General features: G+C 49.6%; 3 protein-coding genes across 7 annotated transcripts in view; 2 read left to right on the top strand and 1 right to left on the bottom strand.

Moving 5' to 3' along the window:
- The first annotated feature begins 1255 nt into the window (after positions 1–1255).
- Positions 1256–2571, top strand: IER3 (immediate early response 3). The gene is made up of 2 exons (XM_006734388.3): positions 1256–1513; positions 1609–2571. The coding sequence occupies exons 1-2, from the start codon at positions 1304–1306 to the stop codon at positions 1867–1869; spliced, it is 471 nt and encodes a 156-aa protein (XP_006734451.1). The 5' UTR covers positions 1256–1303; the 3' UTR covers positions 1870–2571.
- Positions 2572–2946: 375 nt separating this feature from the next.
- FLOT1 (flotillin 1) lies at positions 2947–13823 on the top strand. Of its 5 annotated transcripts, none has more exons than XM_031029323.2 (13): positions 2948–3106; positions 3436–3492; positions 3808–3883; positions 3971–4061; positions 4301–4444; positions 4581–4700; positions 4789–4884; positions 5109–5261; positions 10505–10686; positions 10870–10915; positions 11244–11381; positions 11634–11798; positions 13405–13823. In XM_031029323.2, the coding sequence occupies exons 2-13, from the start codon at positions 3450–3452 to the stop codon at positions 13432–13434; spliced, it is 1284 nt and encodes a 427-aa protein (XP_030885183.1). In that variant the 5' UTR covers positions 2948–3106; positions 3436–3449; the 3' UTR covers positions 13435–13823. The 5 variants fall into 5 exon arrangements, with proteins under 5 accessions (XP_081683957.1, XP_030885183.1, XP_081683958.1 ...); XM_081827830.1 differs by having other exon boundaries at positions 2951–3107; positions 3414–3492; XM_081827831.1 differs by lacking the exon at positions 3971–4061 and having other exon boundaries at positions 2947–3106; positions 3750–3883.
- A 488-nt stretch (positions 13824–14311) lies between these two features.
- TUBB (tubulin beta class I) overlaps positions 14312–14885 on the bottom strand; it is a 4387-nt gene continuing 3813 nt past the window's right edge. Inside the window, exon 5 of the mRNA XM_006734390.3 lies at positions 14312–14346. Within this exon, the coding sequence (XP_006734453.2) occupies positions 14312–14346 (35 nt within the window). The remainder of the gene's footprint in view (positions 14347–14885) is intronic.

Here is a 14885-nt window from a genome sequence, read left to right as displayed (position 1 = left end):
TAAATTGTGTGTCCATGAGCAGCTGTCTCTAAGGCAGTTATGAAAATACACCAGTTCTCTTAAGTTATTACCATTACCACATTTGCATAATGTCTCACAGTTTAAAGTGGTCTTTACATAGATAGTTATTTTTTCTATTACGACAAGGACAAATCTGGGCAGCTGCTAACCTCTTGCCTTTGTTTTGTGGCACCAGCCTTATGTGAGCTTTTCTGCACACATCTGCGTAGGTAGCTTTATTGTGTTGCCCCTGCGAAGTCTCTGCACTTTTGCTCTGTGTATGTGCATGGTAAAGGGGAGCAGGATAGGCCACCCCAAAATGTGCCACTTTGGCATGTGAATTATTTTGAGCTGAAGGCAATCAACACCCAGCAGACTGGGGGGGGGGGGGGGGAAGCTTTTTACCTCTCCCTTAACTGCCTAGAAGAATTTAGATAGAGGCCTGAACCACAAAGACAGCTATTACCAGAGATAACTTTTTATCTAAAAGACTTACCTGCTAGGCAGGGCAAACATCTGACTCCCAAACATCTGCGGGTGAATTGCCCTCCTCCCATTTGAAGCCCCAGGCCCCTGTTCCGTTCCTTAGCTCGAGATGGCATATAAACCTCAATTGCCTTTGAATCTCCTGGCTTCTTGGGCTCCTGAAGTACATAATTAAATCTGTTTTTCTCCTGTTACTTACATCAATTTAATTATTAGACCAGCCCAAGAAGCTAGAAGGAAAGAAAGGACTATTTTTCTACCCCTACAATGTGGTGTGTGCTGAGACAGGCCAACATCATGTCTGTGTGTACTAGTGTGTTCATTTCTCTGTCTTCTTGGCTATTTCTGTAATGACTTTCCTCTTGGCGAGCGTGTGTTTTCTATGTGTAGCTACACGTGTATGTATGTGCGTGTGTAACCGTAATTCCTTGACTCTGCTGGGTCACTATTGTCCCAGAATGGCCAGATTTGTCAGTCCTCCTGCCCCCCCAGAGATGGGGCCAGCGGCCCAACCACCTCCTAAGCTCTCTGCTGGCCGATCTCCAGCTACCACATGCCCTGACATGTGCCTGCAGCCCAGGATCTCACCCATCCCACTCACAACTCACACACTCACAACACACACTTCAGCGCTAGGTTGCACAGGCCAAGTCACCACCCCCTCTCTTTGCTTAACCGTCGGAATTTCCAGCTTGCTCCGGCCACCACTCCCAGCCGCGGGTGGAGTCGAGAAGGACCCGCCCAATTCTGGGGCGCACATAATTTGCTCGGCACCGCTGCCGGTCCGCAGTCGGCCTTCCGCTCCGCTCAGTGCGCAATGTGTCACTCTCGCAGCTCCCTCCCCACCATGACCGTCCTGCGGGCCCCGACCCCGGTCTCCTCCGCCAGCCCCGGACCCCGGCGGGGCTCTGGTCCTGAGATCTTCACCTTCGACCCTCTCCCAGAGCCCGCGGTGGCCCCTGCCGCGCGCCCCAGCGCCTCCCGCGGGCATCGGAAGCGCAGCCGTAGGGTCCTCTACCCACGAATGGTGAGTGTCGTGGAAGTGGGCAGCCAGAGGGGCAGGGGGAACGGCCGGACGCCGGGGTCCTCAGCCAACCTGTCGCCTTTGTTGTCTCTCTTCAGGTCCGGCGCCAGCTGCCAGTCGAGGATCCGAACCCTGCCAAAAGGCTCCTTTTTCTCCTGCTCACCGTCATCTTCTGCCAGATCCTGATGGCTGAAGAGGGCGTGCCGGCACCGCTGGCCTCGGAGGACCCCCACAGCGGCGCAGCCCCCGCGCCCACCCCGGCGCCCCCGGTCCTCGAGCCCCTTAATCTGACCTCTGAGCCCTCGGACTACGCTCTGGACCTCAGCACTTTCCTACAACAACACCCGGCCGCCTTCTAACCGGGACTCCCCACATCCCCCCACTCGAAAGAATCCGAAAAACCAAAGAAACACCAGGTGCACCTGGTGCGCGAGAGCGTATCCCAAACTGGGACTTCCGAGGCAACTTAAACTCAAAACACTGCAGCGGAGACGCCAGCCCAAGCCTGGGATGAAACGAGCACCTACACTCCGCACCGACACTCCCGGGCTAGGCCGCGTGGGGAAGAGCGTCATTAATTTATTTCTTACTGATCCTAATTAATATTTATATGTATTTATGTATGTCCCCCTAGGTGATGGAGGGGTGTATGTAATATTTATTTTAACTTATGCAGGGGTGTGAGATGTGCCTCCCTGCTGAAAATGCACAACTCTTGGTATTTGTTGAGCTTTGTGGGAAAGGTGGAGGCTGGGCGCTTTGGTTCTCCTTCAGAACGAACGGAAAGGTCCTGGATCTGGGAGAGCGCCCGGGCTGAGTCAAGGATGGTGGTGGGTCGTAGTCTAGGGGCTGGTATTCCGTCCTCCAGGATTTCAACTCCTTGGATCTACTGCGTGAGGCTTTGGCGGACCATTGGGGATAAGGTCCTTGGCCTTCGATCTTCTCGAAGTTGCCCCCAAGGGGTGGCTAGGGTGTCGAAGGTCGGTGGGCTGTCAGCGGGAGGCTGTGGGGTCGCCCGGTATGTTCTGTGAACACAAATAAAGTCGATTTATTGTCAGTCATCTGAGTGTACGAATCTTTGCTAGCGGCGATTCCCCACACCTCCCCGCCTTCCGGCGCCAAGGGCAGGCGGGCGGAGCTGGGGCCACGTCCCCAGCAGGTGACCGGATGCAGTCTTTCGTTGCCCAGTGTGTGGTTTTCCCAGTTACCGCGGGGCAAACCAGAGATGGGGCAATCTCCCCGGCCCTGGGTTGCAGGCTCACGGAGGTCACGTCCCGCTTCCCGGGGCGGAGCTCCCGGCCGGGGAATGGGGGCGGCGGGGCTGGCTGCTCACCCAGCAAGCGTGCCAGGCGGGGTAGGCCCGGCCGGAGGCGGGCTGCGGACGCGAGCGCGGCTTGCCGGGAAAGGGGCGGGGCGGAGGGTGGCCCGCCGCGGGGGGGCGGGGTCGCGTCTGCCGCAGCAACAGGGTGCGGCCGAGTGAGGGGCGCGAGCGTCGGCCGGGTTGGCTGGAAGGCTGTCCCCTCCAGCCCCGCGACCGCTGCTCCGCTCCCAGACCCGCTGCGCGCCCCGGCTAGGCCGCCGCCCGCGTGCGGGCAGGTAGGTGGGGAAGGGGATGTAATCGGACTGCGGAGGAGCAGGGAGGGTGCCGCAAGGTCTGGGGGCCTCTAGGCGCGGGAGAGCTTTATCAGAGGAGCGAGAAACTCCTCACCGAAGGCGGGAGGGGGAAGGTAGTGGCCGTAAGCCGGCGGGAGGCGGAGAGAGCCGCTGGGGACCTATGCGACTTAACAGGGAAATGCCTTAGCGGACCCACGGGTGCGGAAGGGACTGGGCCCTGGTGGCTGGAGATTGGGCGAGACTGACGGGAAAGAGAGAACATTAACTCCTGTGGACCCAGCCCGCAAAGGCTTTCTCTCCCTTTCCTCCAGCTTCAACCTGAGCCATGTTTTTTACCTGTGGCCCAAATGAGGCTATGGTGGTTTCCGGTAAGTAATGTTCTCTTCTCAGCCAGTGCCCCCCAAACCCTTGTGGTCCGGCCTCTACCCCTTACCCTTCTCCCTACCAGCTCCCCAGGCCCGGGCCTTCTGTCCACCCCCCCCACACACACACACCCCACCTCCATGGCTGCAAGCCACCCACTTGTGATTCCCAGTGCTACCCTTCCAAGGCCCAGACTGCCTCCCCTCCAGCTCCCAGATTTCCTTGTGGGGATTATCCCCCCCCACACACTCCAGTTTTTCAGTCTTCCATATTCTAGCCCTGCCCCTGCCACTGCGGTTTACTGCCCCCGCACCTTGCAGGTTTCTGCCGAAGCCCCCCAGTCATGGTGGCTGGAGGACGTGTCTTTGTCCTGCCCTGCATCCAGCAAATCCAGAGGTAGGTAGAAAAAGTACCAGGGAAGGGGAACCCCAGTTTTCTCTCTTTTCTTTTTTTCTCACTGTCCGCTCCTTCTTTTTCCCATAGGATCTCTCTCAACACACTGACCCTCAATGTCAAGAGTGAAAAGGTTTACACTCGCCATGGGGTCCCCATCTCAGTCACTGGCATTGCCCAGGTGAGGCTTTCAGAGCCTTTCCCCACCAGAGTCCATTCCCTCATCACCTTCTTTGTCCCCAGACATTACGAATCTTCTGACCATGGCCTTCCCAATCTCTGGCTGTAGAGAAATGTCTCTGCTAAGTCTCGCCTTCTCCAGGGACTCCCAGGGCACTTGACTCTTCCATTCTCTTCCTGCTTCCTACCTGGCTTCATGAGACCTTCACCACACTTTCCCTATCCCTACTCTGGTTACAGGTGAAAATCCAGGGGCAGAACAAGGAGATGTTGGCGGCTGCCTGCCAGATGTTCCTGGGGAAGACGGAGGCTGAGATTGCCCACATTGCACTGGAGACTCTGGAGGGCCACCAGAGGGCTATCATGGCTCACATGACTGTGGAGGTGGGCTTGAGGGCAGGGAAAGATCTGGAAGAGATGCCAGAGTGAGTGGCACCTAAGGACCCTGCTAGTCTCTGGGAGACAGTAGCCAGAGGACTGAGAGCTTAAGTTCCTACTTCCCACCGTTTTGTTACCCTAGGAAATCTATAAGGACAGGCAGAAATTCTCAGAGCAAGTTTTCAAAGTGGCCTCCTCAGACCTGGTCAACATGGGCATCAGTGTGGTTAGCTACACCCTGAAGGACATTCATGATGATCAGGTAAACTTAGGTAGCTGATCCTCTCCAGTTCCCTGCCCCCATCTCTTAAACCCTCCCGAGGATTCTGAATGCTGCTTCTCTCTCACAGGACTATTTGCACTCCTTAGGGAAGGCTAGAACAGCTCAAGTCCAAAAAGATGCTCGGATTGGGGAAGCAGAAGCCAAAAGAGACGCTGGGATCCGGGTGAGAGAGATTCCACTTGGGGGAATCACTTGGTCACTGTGGGCTTCTTGGGCATGCAGCGAGAGAGGGGATGGAAGGGGCACAACTGAGTGAGGGCTCGTAGAGTTGGGTTGGCAGAGGAAATAGATGAGGCCACGTGCAGGGGAGCCTGGTGAGGAGCAGGCTCTTCCCCTGGGGCCTTCTTCTCCTTGCTCTAATTTCCTCCCTGATTTCTGTGTGGATAGGAAGCCAAAGCTAAGCAGGAAAAAGTGTCTGCTCAGTACCTGAGTGAGATCGAGATGGCCAAGGCGCAGAGAGACTATGAGCTAAAGAAGGCTGCATATGACATCGAGGTCAACACCCGCCGAGCGCAGGCTGACCTGGCCTATCAACTTCAGGTCAGAGCTCTCACACTGGGCAGTTAGTTCCTCTCAAGCCCTCCGTCTTAGGCCACCACATTTTCTCATATTCTAACTCTGATCCCTTTATTCTGGCTCTACATTTCTGACCCAACTCCTCCATATGAGGAAGATTTGAAAGACCTAAGCATTTCAGTTGAAAAGCAAAGTAAGGGACGCCTGGGTGGCTCAGATGGTTAAGCATCTGCCTTCGGCTCAGGTCATGATCCCAGGGTCCTGGGATCGAGCCCCACGTCGGGCTCTGTGCTCAGCGGGGAGGCTGCTTCTCCCTCTCCCTCTGCCTGCCTGTCTGCCTACTTGTGATCTCTCTCTCTCTGTCAAATAAATAAATAAAAAAATCTTTAAAAAAAAAAAAGAAAAGAAAAGTAAAGGCCAAGAAGGGATATGGTCAGTAGGATGGGATCATATGTTTGGGCAGATTGTCCGCTGGGTAAGGGCACCTGGATGAGTGGCTGAAGCAGAGCTAAGATCCAGCCCATGCTCCACACTCGCCATGCTATGTGAGGGGGCACCTTTTTCTGATTTTCCATGGGCTTGTAGCAGCCCTGGTGATCCAAGAAGGGTATGGGGAAGGAAAACATGGACTTGGGCTTTGAATCCTGCAAAGTGAGATATGGGCAGCCCTTGATATTGCAAGGTGGCATGGTCAGTCCTCCTCGTTTGCAGATTCTGTATTTGAGAATTTGCCTACTCACTAAAATTTACTGGTAACTCCAGAAACAGTCCTTGTGGCACCTTTGTGATCATTTGCAGACATGCACAGAGCAATGAAAAATTTGAGTTGCCTGATGTGCATTTGAGGTTGAACAAGATGTTCTGCCTTCTTGTTTCAGCTCTAATGATATAAAGTGTCATTTTCACAGTATATTTACTGCTACATTTTTTGATTTTGCTGTTTAAAATGGCCCCCAAACGTACTGCTAAAGTGTTAAGTGTTCCTAAGTGCAAGGAGGTTATGATATGCCTTATAGAGAAATTACATGTGTTAGATAAGCTTTCAGGCATGAGTTATAGTGCTGTGGGCAGCAACTTCGCTGTTAATGAATCAGCAGTGTGTATCACATAAGGTATCTTTAAACAGAAACACATATATAGCAAGGATATATACTGATCTGTCATGAACAGGGGCTCACAGGAACCTAACCGTATATTTCCCCTAATAACAAAATAAGTATTTGCTAATTCAGTATTCATGGCTACTTTATAGAACAGATCTACCATGAATAATGAGAATCAACTGTACTTTGAGACCTTTACCCAAAGGATAGCAATATTAGGAAATTTGTTTTTGCCAAGAGTTGGTATAGGCTTAAAGGATGATGAAGTACAAAACGGCTTTAGCTTATGATGTTAAGTTCCTGGTGGTTTGACAGGTAATTGAGTGTGGCATAGTACTTGGCTCCTCAGTGTGGTCTGCCTACCAGCAGCATCAGCATCACTGTGGAGCTTATTAGATAGAAAATCTCCAGCTCCAGTCCTACTGACTGAATTAGAATCTGCATTGTTTTTATTATTATTTTTTTTTTTTTTTAAGATTTTTTATTTATTCATTTGAGAGAGAGAGAGCAAGCAAGAGCATGAGCAGGGGGAAAGGGGAGAGGGAAAAGCAGGCTCCCCGCCCAGCAGGGAGCCCGATGTGGGACTCAATCCCGGGACCCTGGGATCATAACCTGAGCCGAAGGCAGACGCTTAACCGACTGAGCCACCCAGGCGCCCCTGCATTGATTTTTTTAAAGTAGGCTCCACGCCCGACCTGGGGCTTGAATGCATGACCGTGAGATCAAGAGTTGCATGCTCTACAGACTGAGCCAGCCACGTGCCCCTAGAATCTGCATTTTAACAAAATCCCTAGGGGATTCATGTACACATTGGAGTTTGAGAAGCATTAACAAGTGGAAACCATTAACTTTTGCGTGGTCCTTAACCTAAATAGGCTTTCCTTATCTGTAAATCAAAGGATTGGGCTGGTTTTGGCTCTGTTCCAACTTTTATCAGTTCTTTATTTTGTGCCAGGCTTTGTGCTAGGTGCTTGGGGAAATAAGGATTCATTCAACAAATACCTATTAAGTGCCTGCTATGTGCCAGACATTGTTTTGGAAGTGAGGATGTAAGTATGAATGAGACAGAAAAGATTCCTGCCCTTGTGGAGCGTATAACACAGGAAACAGCTAATAAGCAAGTAAATAACTTTCATAGGTTCTGATTATCTTGTTTAAATGCTATGAAGGAAATAGAGTGATGAAAAAAACAGTGGAGAGGTACTATATTAGGTTGGGGATGATCCAAAAAGCTTCAGTGAGGAAGTGATTTATGAGATAAACCTGAAGATAGAAGGAGCCAGCAATGTAAAGAGTTGTGGGCCAAGAGCATTCGAGGCTGTTCAGATAGAACTTTCTTTGATGATGGAAATGCTGTAAATCTGTGCTGTGATATTGAGTGCGTGAAATGTGGCTTGTGGAACTGTGGCTAGTGAAATGTGACTGAAGACAGAATTTTAAATTTTATTTAATTTTAATTAATTTTAGATATAAATAGCCATATGTGGTTAGGCAGAGGACCATCACATGCAAAAGCCCTGAGGTAGGAAAGAGCTTGGTGTGTCCCAAGAACAGAGAGGAGGGTTCTGATCTGGTGGGGCTGGTATGCTGTGAGTAAGATGGTGAGGCAGGCAGGGCCAGGTCACATAGGGTTCAGGTGGCCGTGTTGGAGACTTAGAAGAGAATTCAAAGCCCAGTGGAATGCTATTGGAGAACTTTAAGCAGGGAGGTGCCATGGTCTAATTTACATTTTTACAAGGATCAGTCTGGCTGTTGTGTGGAGAATTGATTCTCAGAGGACAAGAGAGGAAGCAGGAAGATAAGTTGGAAGCTTTTTCAGAGATGATGGGTTGAAAAAATACAGTTAATTGCACTCCCTCCAAAACCTCACTAAAACCACACAGAGTAATGGAGAAGGAGAAAACAGATGGAGAGAATAGGATCAGAAGGAACAGAAAGCATAGTATCGTTTTGGAAGCCGGAAAGACATCGAAAGTAACTAAGCCAGTGGTACTTTATCAGTGGTTGGCACGATGTGACCATTGAATCTAAATGCTGACAGCCTCCCCTAACCCCCTTACCGCATTTGGCCCCCAGACACTCCCATCTTCCAAAGAAGTCATCAGAAGACTGTGCTGAGGAACATGACCAATCCAAAGGGAAAGACTTTAAGGATCCTGAATCATGGATTCCTCAGCAGATGACCTGCCCAGATCACCCTGGAGTAAAGCTTAGAGTAAAGCTCAGAGTCAGCAAGCCTCAGTCACGTGCCCACAGTCACCCACACGCTCACAGTTTCCTTTCACTGTTTTAGACATCCTTCACTGTGAGCAGCCAGCCAAGGATTACCTGATATATGAGGGAATCCTGCAGTGTTAAAGTCTGAGACTAAAACCACGAATAGCAAAACAGTTTGGAGGATACATACTATGAAGGGAGAAGAAAAAAAATTTTTTTTTAATATCCTCAGTGAAATAAGAGAAGAATTCACATCTAGAAAATCAGGGCATAGAACAGAAAACAAAAAAAGAGCTCTTAGAAATCAGTAGGATGGCAGAAATGAGGGGAAAAAAACACAGTGAAGAAATTCTAATGAATCTATGGATTTATTAATCTAATTCTAATAGATTCTAATTGTAATAAATTTATTAATCCTAATCTACAGATTTATTAATCTAATAAATCAACAGAATAAAGAAAATGGGAGGAAAATCACCAATGGAAAAAAATTTTTAATGTTTTATCTGTTCTAAAAGGTATGACTTTCTAGATTGAAATAGTCCACCAAATACACAATAAAACAACTACCCTGTGAAATTTCTTAACATGGAGAACAAAGAAAGGATCTAAAAGCTTCCAGAGAGAAAGAACAGGTCACAAAGGGTCAGGCATCAAAATGACTTCAGATTTCTCAAGAAGCTTGAAGACCATGGAACAATGCCTTCAAAATTCAGGTAGAAAATGAATTCTAACATAGTAACCTGTACTCAATCTGTCATTCAAATAGAAAGAATAAAAATCTCAGAAAAGCAAGATCTCAAAAAACTTACTGCCCATGTACTTCTTCCAAGGAAGCTACTGAGGGTTATTTCATCAAAAAGTGGGCAGGAGGGGCTCCAACAGAGAGAGAGAGATCCTGCACACTGAGGGAGAGAGCAACTAGTCCAGTTTGGAACCGGTCTGAAATTTTAGGGTCAGAGATAGCACAGGGTGCCACATCTAGAAGCACCTTTCCTGTGGAGTGAACACATGGGTGCAGTAAAGACAGGGGCATCATCTCTGCTCTTGATAAGACCCGCAGGGATGATGGTCCATGGCTGAGCCAGAGCAGCGGAGCAATAAAGAAGCATGTTCCTCTCTGGTACCTCTCCTCACCAAAATCCTGGCAAGAGCCTTCAGATCTCTGTACTCCACAGGAATAAGAAAATGAAATATGCCTAAATAGGAGGAATTCTATATGTACTTGTTCTTGTCAACGTTTAGAATGTCCCTGGAAGAAGAATACAGAAGAAGCTGGTTATAATGGTTGCCTCTGGGGAAGGGAACAAGGTAGTTTGAGGAAATAAGTGGACAGAAACCTTGCTTCTCACTGTTCTTTTGTTTTTCTTTGAATGTGTACCATTTACAAAAGATAAAAATGGAAAAGAGACATACACACCCCCCCACACACCACCAAACCAGTAGGAAGCTATTGCAGGGAGGGCTGGAGTTGATGGTGGCTTGCAGGAAGGTTACAGCAGCCCAGATGGAGAGAAGTGGATGGATTTGAGTGCGGCTGGAGGTGGAAGACGGCCACCATGCATCAGAGCCCTCCAGGTGCTCATACTCTAGAGAGGGACACTGCGGAGAAATAGACTATTATGGGAGCTCAACAGAGGGACACTTAGCCTGGCCTGAGGGACAACAGGGACCGGATGCCAGCCCTATCCAGCTCTTGATGCCGAGGTTGCTTGGAAAATGTCCTACCCTCAGTGCTGCCTCTGAGGAGGATCAGGCCATCCCCCAACCCATGATTGGGATCCATATGGGAAATGGACTCCACTGGGCTGGCTGAGCCCACCAGGGACTGATTTCATGTACCTGCTCTATTTTTATATCTCACCCTGGAGCCCTGGCCCTGGCTTCTCTGCGTGGTGCCTGGGAGCTTGCTCTTCAGCTCTGATGTTGAGCATTGCTCCTACCCAGGTGGCCAAAACTAAGCAGCAGATCGAGGAGCAGCGGGTACAGGTGCAGGTGGTGGAGCGGGCCCAGCAGGTGGCAGTGCAGGAACAGGAGATCGCCCGACGAGAGAAGGAGCTGGAGGCCCGAGTTCGGAAGCCCGCGGAAGCTGAGCGCTACAAACTGGAGCGCCTAGCTGAGGCAGAGAAGTAAATGCCCCCTCCCAGGCCCCAGCCTAGTCCTTTACCACCTGCGTGCCCCCATATGAAGAGCTGAGGCCCTCCCTACCTGAACTCCTACGGAACTCGGGTTACAGAAGCCTGTGTCTCTCCAGCGGGGCCTGCCTTTTGCCCTTCCTCAGTGCCTCCCCCCACTTCCCTTTCTGTGCCCAGGTCCCAGCTGATTATGCAGGCTGAGGCAGAAGCTGAGTCTGTGAGGGTGAGTTAAGAGGTGGCTCTTGCTGGCTTGTGGAGTGAGTGGGGGTTGCTGTTTGAGCTGGGGTTACTTGTCCTTAACTACAGCCATCAGTGACTCTGGAAAACAAACTGAGGGTTCTAGAGGGGAGGGGGTGGGAGGATGGGTTGGCCTGGTGGTGGGTGTTGAGGAGGGCACGTTCTGCATGGAGCACTGGGTGTTATGCACAAACAATGAATCATGGAACACTGCATCAAAAACTAATGATGTAATGTAGGGGATTAACATAAGAATAAAAAAAAAAAACAAAAACTACAGCCATCAGTACCACGGTTTCCTGTACCATTCTCAGATGCGTGGGGAGGCCGAGGCCTTTGCCATAGGGGCTCGAGCCCGGGCTGAGGCCGAGCAGATGGCCAAGAAGGCAGAAGCATTCCAGCTGTACCAGGAGGCTGCTCAGCTGGACATGCTGCTGGAGAAGCTGCCCCAGGTCTGGAGGTTGTGTGGGCACCAGGAGAGGAACAGAACCAGGGATCGTAGGGTGGGGGGAAATGAGGGGCTTGGGGAGAACCAGGCTAGGGGACTCTAGATTAGGGGTGGGAATTATAAGCCAGTGACCGAAGTGAGGAAGAATGATCCTTAGAAAGTGAAGAAGATCAAGGCTCTTGAAGCCCAGGGTAAGGCATGTTAGGAGGGGTGTGGTCAGACCACAGGTGCTGAGTGGGCATCTCTCACCTACCAGGTAGCAGAGGAGATCAGTGGTCCCTTGACCTCAGCCAATAAGATCACACTGGTGTCCAGTGGAGGTGGGACCATGGGGGCAGCCAAGGTGACCGGGGAAGTACTGGACATCCTGAGCCGCCTGCCGGAGAGCGTGGAGAGACTCACAGGCGTCAGCATCTCCCAGGTGAGGGTCTCTAGGGTGGGAGCTGTGGATTTTCTGTGAGTTTCTGGGTTCCTGGGGCATGTGATGCAGCAGGCCTAGTACTAGACCAGCACCAAGGAGGCTCGGGAGCCACCGACATTTTTGCTTTCTATATGCTAGACACAGTGCTAAGCTGCTGCTTCTCTTTTTTTTTTTTTTTAAGATTTTATTTATTTACTGCAGAGAGAGAGAAAGCATGAGTGGGGGCGGGGGAGAGGGCGAAACAGACTCCCCGCTGAGCAGAGAACCTGATGCCAGGACCCTAGGATCATGACCTGAGCCTAAGACAGACACTTAACCAACTGAGCCACCCAGGCGCCCCCACAGCGCTAAGCTTCTACACAAATGGTTGGTTGGTTTTTTAAATCAAACCATCCTTTGGGTGTATGGTATTTTACAAAGTAAAGAAACAACTTTCAATATGTTAAGGAACTGTGCCCCTGTCATATAGCTAGCTGGTAAAGCTAGATTTCAAAAACCCCGGCTGACTGTCTTCTAGAGCCTTGTGGTCACCCCACCAGTACAAGGAACTGGTTGCAGCCTGTTGACAATTGATTCCAAGGCATATCAGGCTTTTCTTGGTGCCTGTTTATTCACCTATAGATTATGATAGAGGTCAGAGAGCCAGCTCTGGAACCATACTGTTGTGGTGTGAATCCTGGCTCCAGTGCATGCTAGCTGTGACCTTAGACAAGTTAGCTATTTCTCTGTACCTCTTTCCTCACCTTAAAATCAGGTTAATAATAGCATCTACTCTATTGAATTGTTAAGGGGATTAAATGAGTAAATATTTTCAGTGTTGAGGACAGCGCTTGGCACATGCTATATATGAATGTGTGCTTAAAAAGTTATATAGGGGCGCCTGGGTGGCTCAGTTGGTTAAGCGTCCAACTCTTGGTTACGGCTCAGGTCGTGATCTTAGGGTCCTGGGATAGGCCTGCGTTGGGCTCTACACTCAGTGCAGGGTCTGCTTGTCCCTCTCCCTCCCCCTGTGCTCTTCCCCCTGCTTGTGCACATTCTCTCTCTCTCTCTCTCTCAAAGTACCTTTAAAAAAAAAAATTACAGGGGCGCCTGGGTGCCTCCGACGGTTGAGTGTCTGTCTTTGGCTCAGGTCATGATCCCAGCGTCCTGGGATCGAGCCCCGCATTGGGCTCCCTGCTCAGCGGGAAGCCTGCTTCTCCCTCTCCCTCTGCCTGCTGCTTCCCCTGTTTGTGCACTCTCTCTCTGTCAAAAATAAATAAAATCTTAAAAAAAAAATTATGTAAGTGAAAGCAGTAGACCATACCAGTGACCTTCAAGCTGGGTTCCTTGGATCCTTCTTGAGGCCGGCATTGAAAGCACTGAAAGATTAGGCGCTAAGGAGGGTCTGTGCAAGCAGGGCTCTAGCCCCCTCCACTCCTTTTCAGTGATTGTTGCTGTATATTGGTCCTAATTACTGCTTGACAAGAGGGTAAGGTAGGGCGGCAGAAAAAAACATCTTAGAAGACTTCTGGAAATGTGTGTCGTCCCTGCAGCCCTCATCCAAATGGGGATCTGGGAGAACAGGGTACAGGGTTCCCAAGTGTCATCCCTTTTGTCTTTTTACCAGGTTAACCACAAGCCTTTGCGAACAGCTTGAGCCAACCGTCGCCAATGCCTAGCCTCATGGTTGCCACAATGGTCCCCATACTGCATGCAGAGCTGGCTTCCCTGAGCATGCCCCTGACAGTGGGGTTTCATCCCTCATCTCCTTGCCAAATAGTCTTGTGGCTTGCCTTGGAGGGGAAGGGTTACTCTTCCCAACCCCACACTGCCAAGACTACCAGTCCCCCAGGGGTTCCATGCCAGCCTTCTGATTATCCTACTCACCCCCAATTTAACTTCCTAATTAGACTGTGTGTACCTGTCTGGAATTTTCCTGACCAAAACTGAGGGATGGCCTGGAGGTTCTCAACTTTGTCAAATCAACTGCTATTAAAAGGTAGTAATGCTGATTAACTTAATAAAGCAGAACTTATTCAAAATGAACGCTGGAATGTAGCTTATTCCCTTCAATAGACTTTTTAGAATGGGAGAAGTTACCTTGTACACTGTTAAAATTGTACAACTTTTTTTCTGCAAAATTTGGTTATAGGCAGAAAAAGCATACTGAAATGGAAGAAGTGGTGAGACTTGAACTAGTCCCCACAATTACTGAAAATAGGGCCAAGGAAAATTATAGACTTAAATTTCCAGGGTAGCTCTGAGACTTACTTTGTGTACTTAGAAGCATGTTGTATTAGGTGGAAGTGTTACTTTAGAATGGGACCATTACGTGATATCCCCCACTGGTTATCTTTCCTTTATGTTAACGAGAAAATCCCAAAGGGTAAGAGAAAACAGCAAGATACCATAACCCAAATGAACCCTGGATGTGCTATACACTGGAAGTGGGGCAGTAATAGCTTTCAACTCTGCACTTACAAGATTCTCCTGGAGTACTGTTAAAATAGATTGCTAGTTAACTGGTTTCTGGCTCAGTACTTCTGGGTAGGCCTGAAAATCTCCATTTCTGCAAGTTCCAAGAGGATGTCGATGGTCAGGGAACCACTTATGCCCTATTTTAACATTCATCTCAATTCCCGCTTCTGTCCATTGATCCAGTATGAGCCTGTGCCTATCCCAGTTATTGAGGCTGTTAGTGAAGGTGGTGGGGTGGTTTGGGTACCGGGGTTAAGATATGAGGGTCAATTAAGTATAAAGATAGTCTCAGTTTATGGAGAGCAAAGTTTATGTGTAGCTGAACGTGAACCTCATGTACCACTGGTAGGCTTTCCCTAAATGAGCACACATCTCACAACTTTTTTTCAGTTGTCATTTATTTTTGGCTCTTGGGGCAATGTTATCTTTTCAATATGAAAAAAAGCAAGTTCAACACAAAATAGAAATTTGAAGTGTAGGACAGGATGAAGCCAAGGGCGGGGGGAGGGAATAGCAAAAGGAAGAAATGAGATGTTGCCCAAGATGGAGGGTCTCCTTGTCCCCTCTCTGGAAGAAGATTTAGGTGGCAATACACACCTTTCCATATATACACAGCAGAGCTGGGTGTTT

This window comes from Leptonychotes weddellii, chromosome 8, assembly GCF_054177405.1.
Source record: "Leptonychotes weddellii isolate Sample4059 chromosome 8, ASM5417740v2, whole genome shotgun sequence".
NCBI classification, from domain to species: Eukaryota; Metazoa; Chordata; class Mammalia; order Carnivora; family Phocidae; genus Leptonychotes; species Leptonychotes weddellii.
Note: the sequence above shows the minus strand (reverse complement) of the source record. Positions and strands in the feature narration are given on the sequence as shown.

Coding starts and splice junctions, on each gene's coding strand:
- FLOT1 (XM_031029323.2), top strand. CDS start 3,450: ATGTTTTTTACCTGTGGCCCAAATGAGGCTATGGTGGTTTCCG. Junction 4,445..4,580: donor TGGCTCACATGACTGTGGAG/GTGGGCTTGAGG, acceptor TTGTTACCCTAG/GAAATCTATAAGGACAGGCA. Junction 11,799..13,404: donor CAGGCGTCAGCATCTCCCAG/GTGAGGGTCTCT, acceptor TCTTTTTACCAG/GTTAACCACAAGCCTTTGCG.
- IER3 (XM_006734388.3), top strand. CDS start 1,304: ATGTGTCACTCTCGCAGCTCCCTCCCCACCATGACCGTCCTGCGGGCC. Junction 1,514..1,608: donor GGGTCCTCTACCCACGAATG/GTGAGTGTCGTG, acceptor GTCTCTCTTCAG/GTCCGGCGCCAGCTGCCAGT.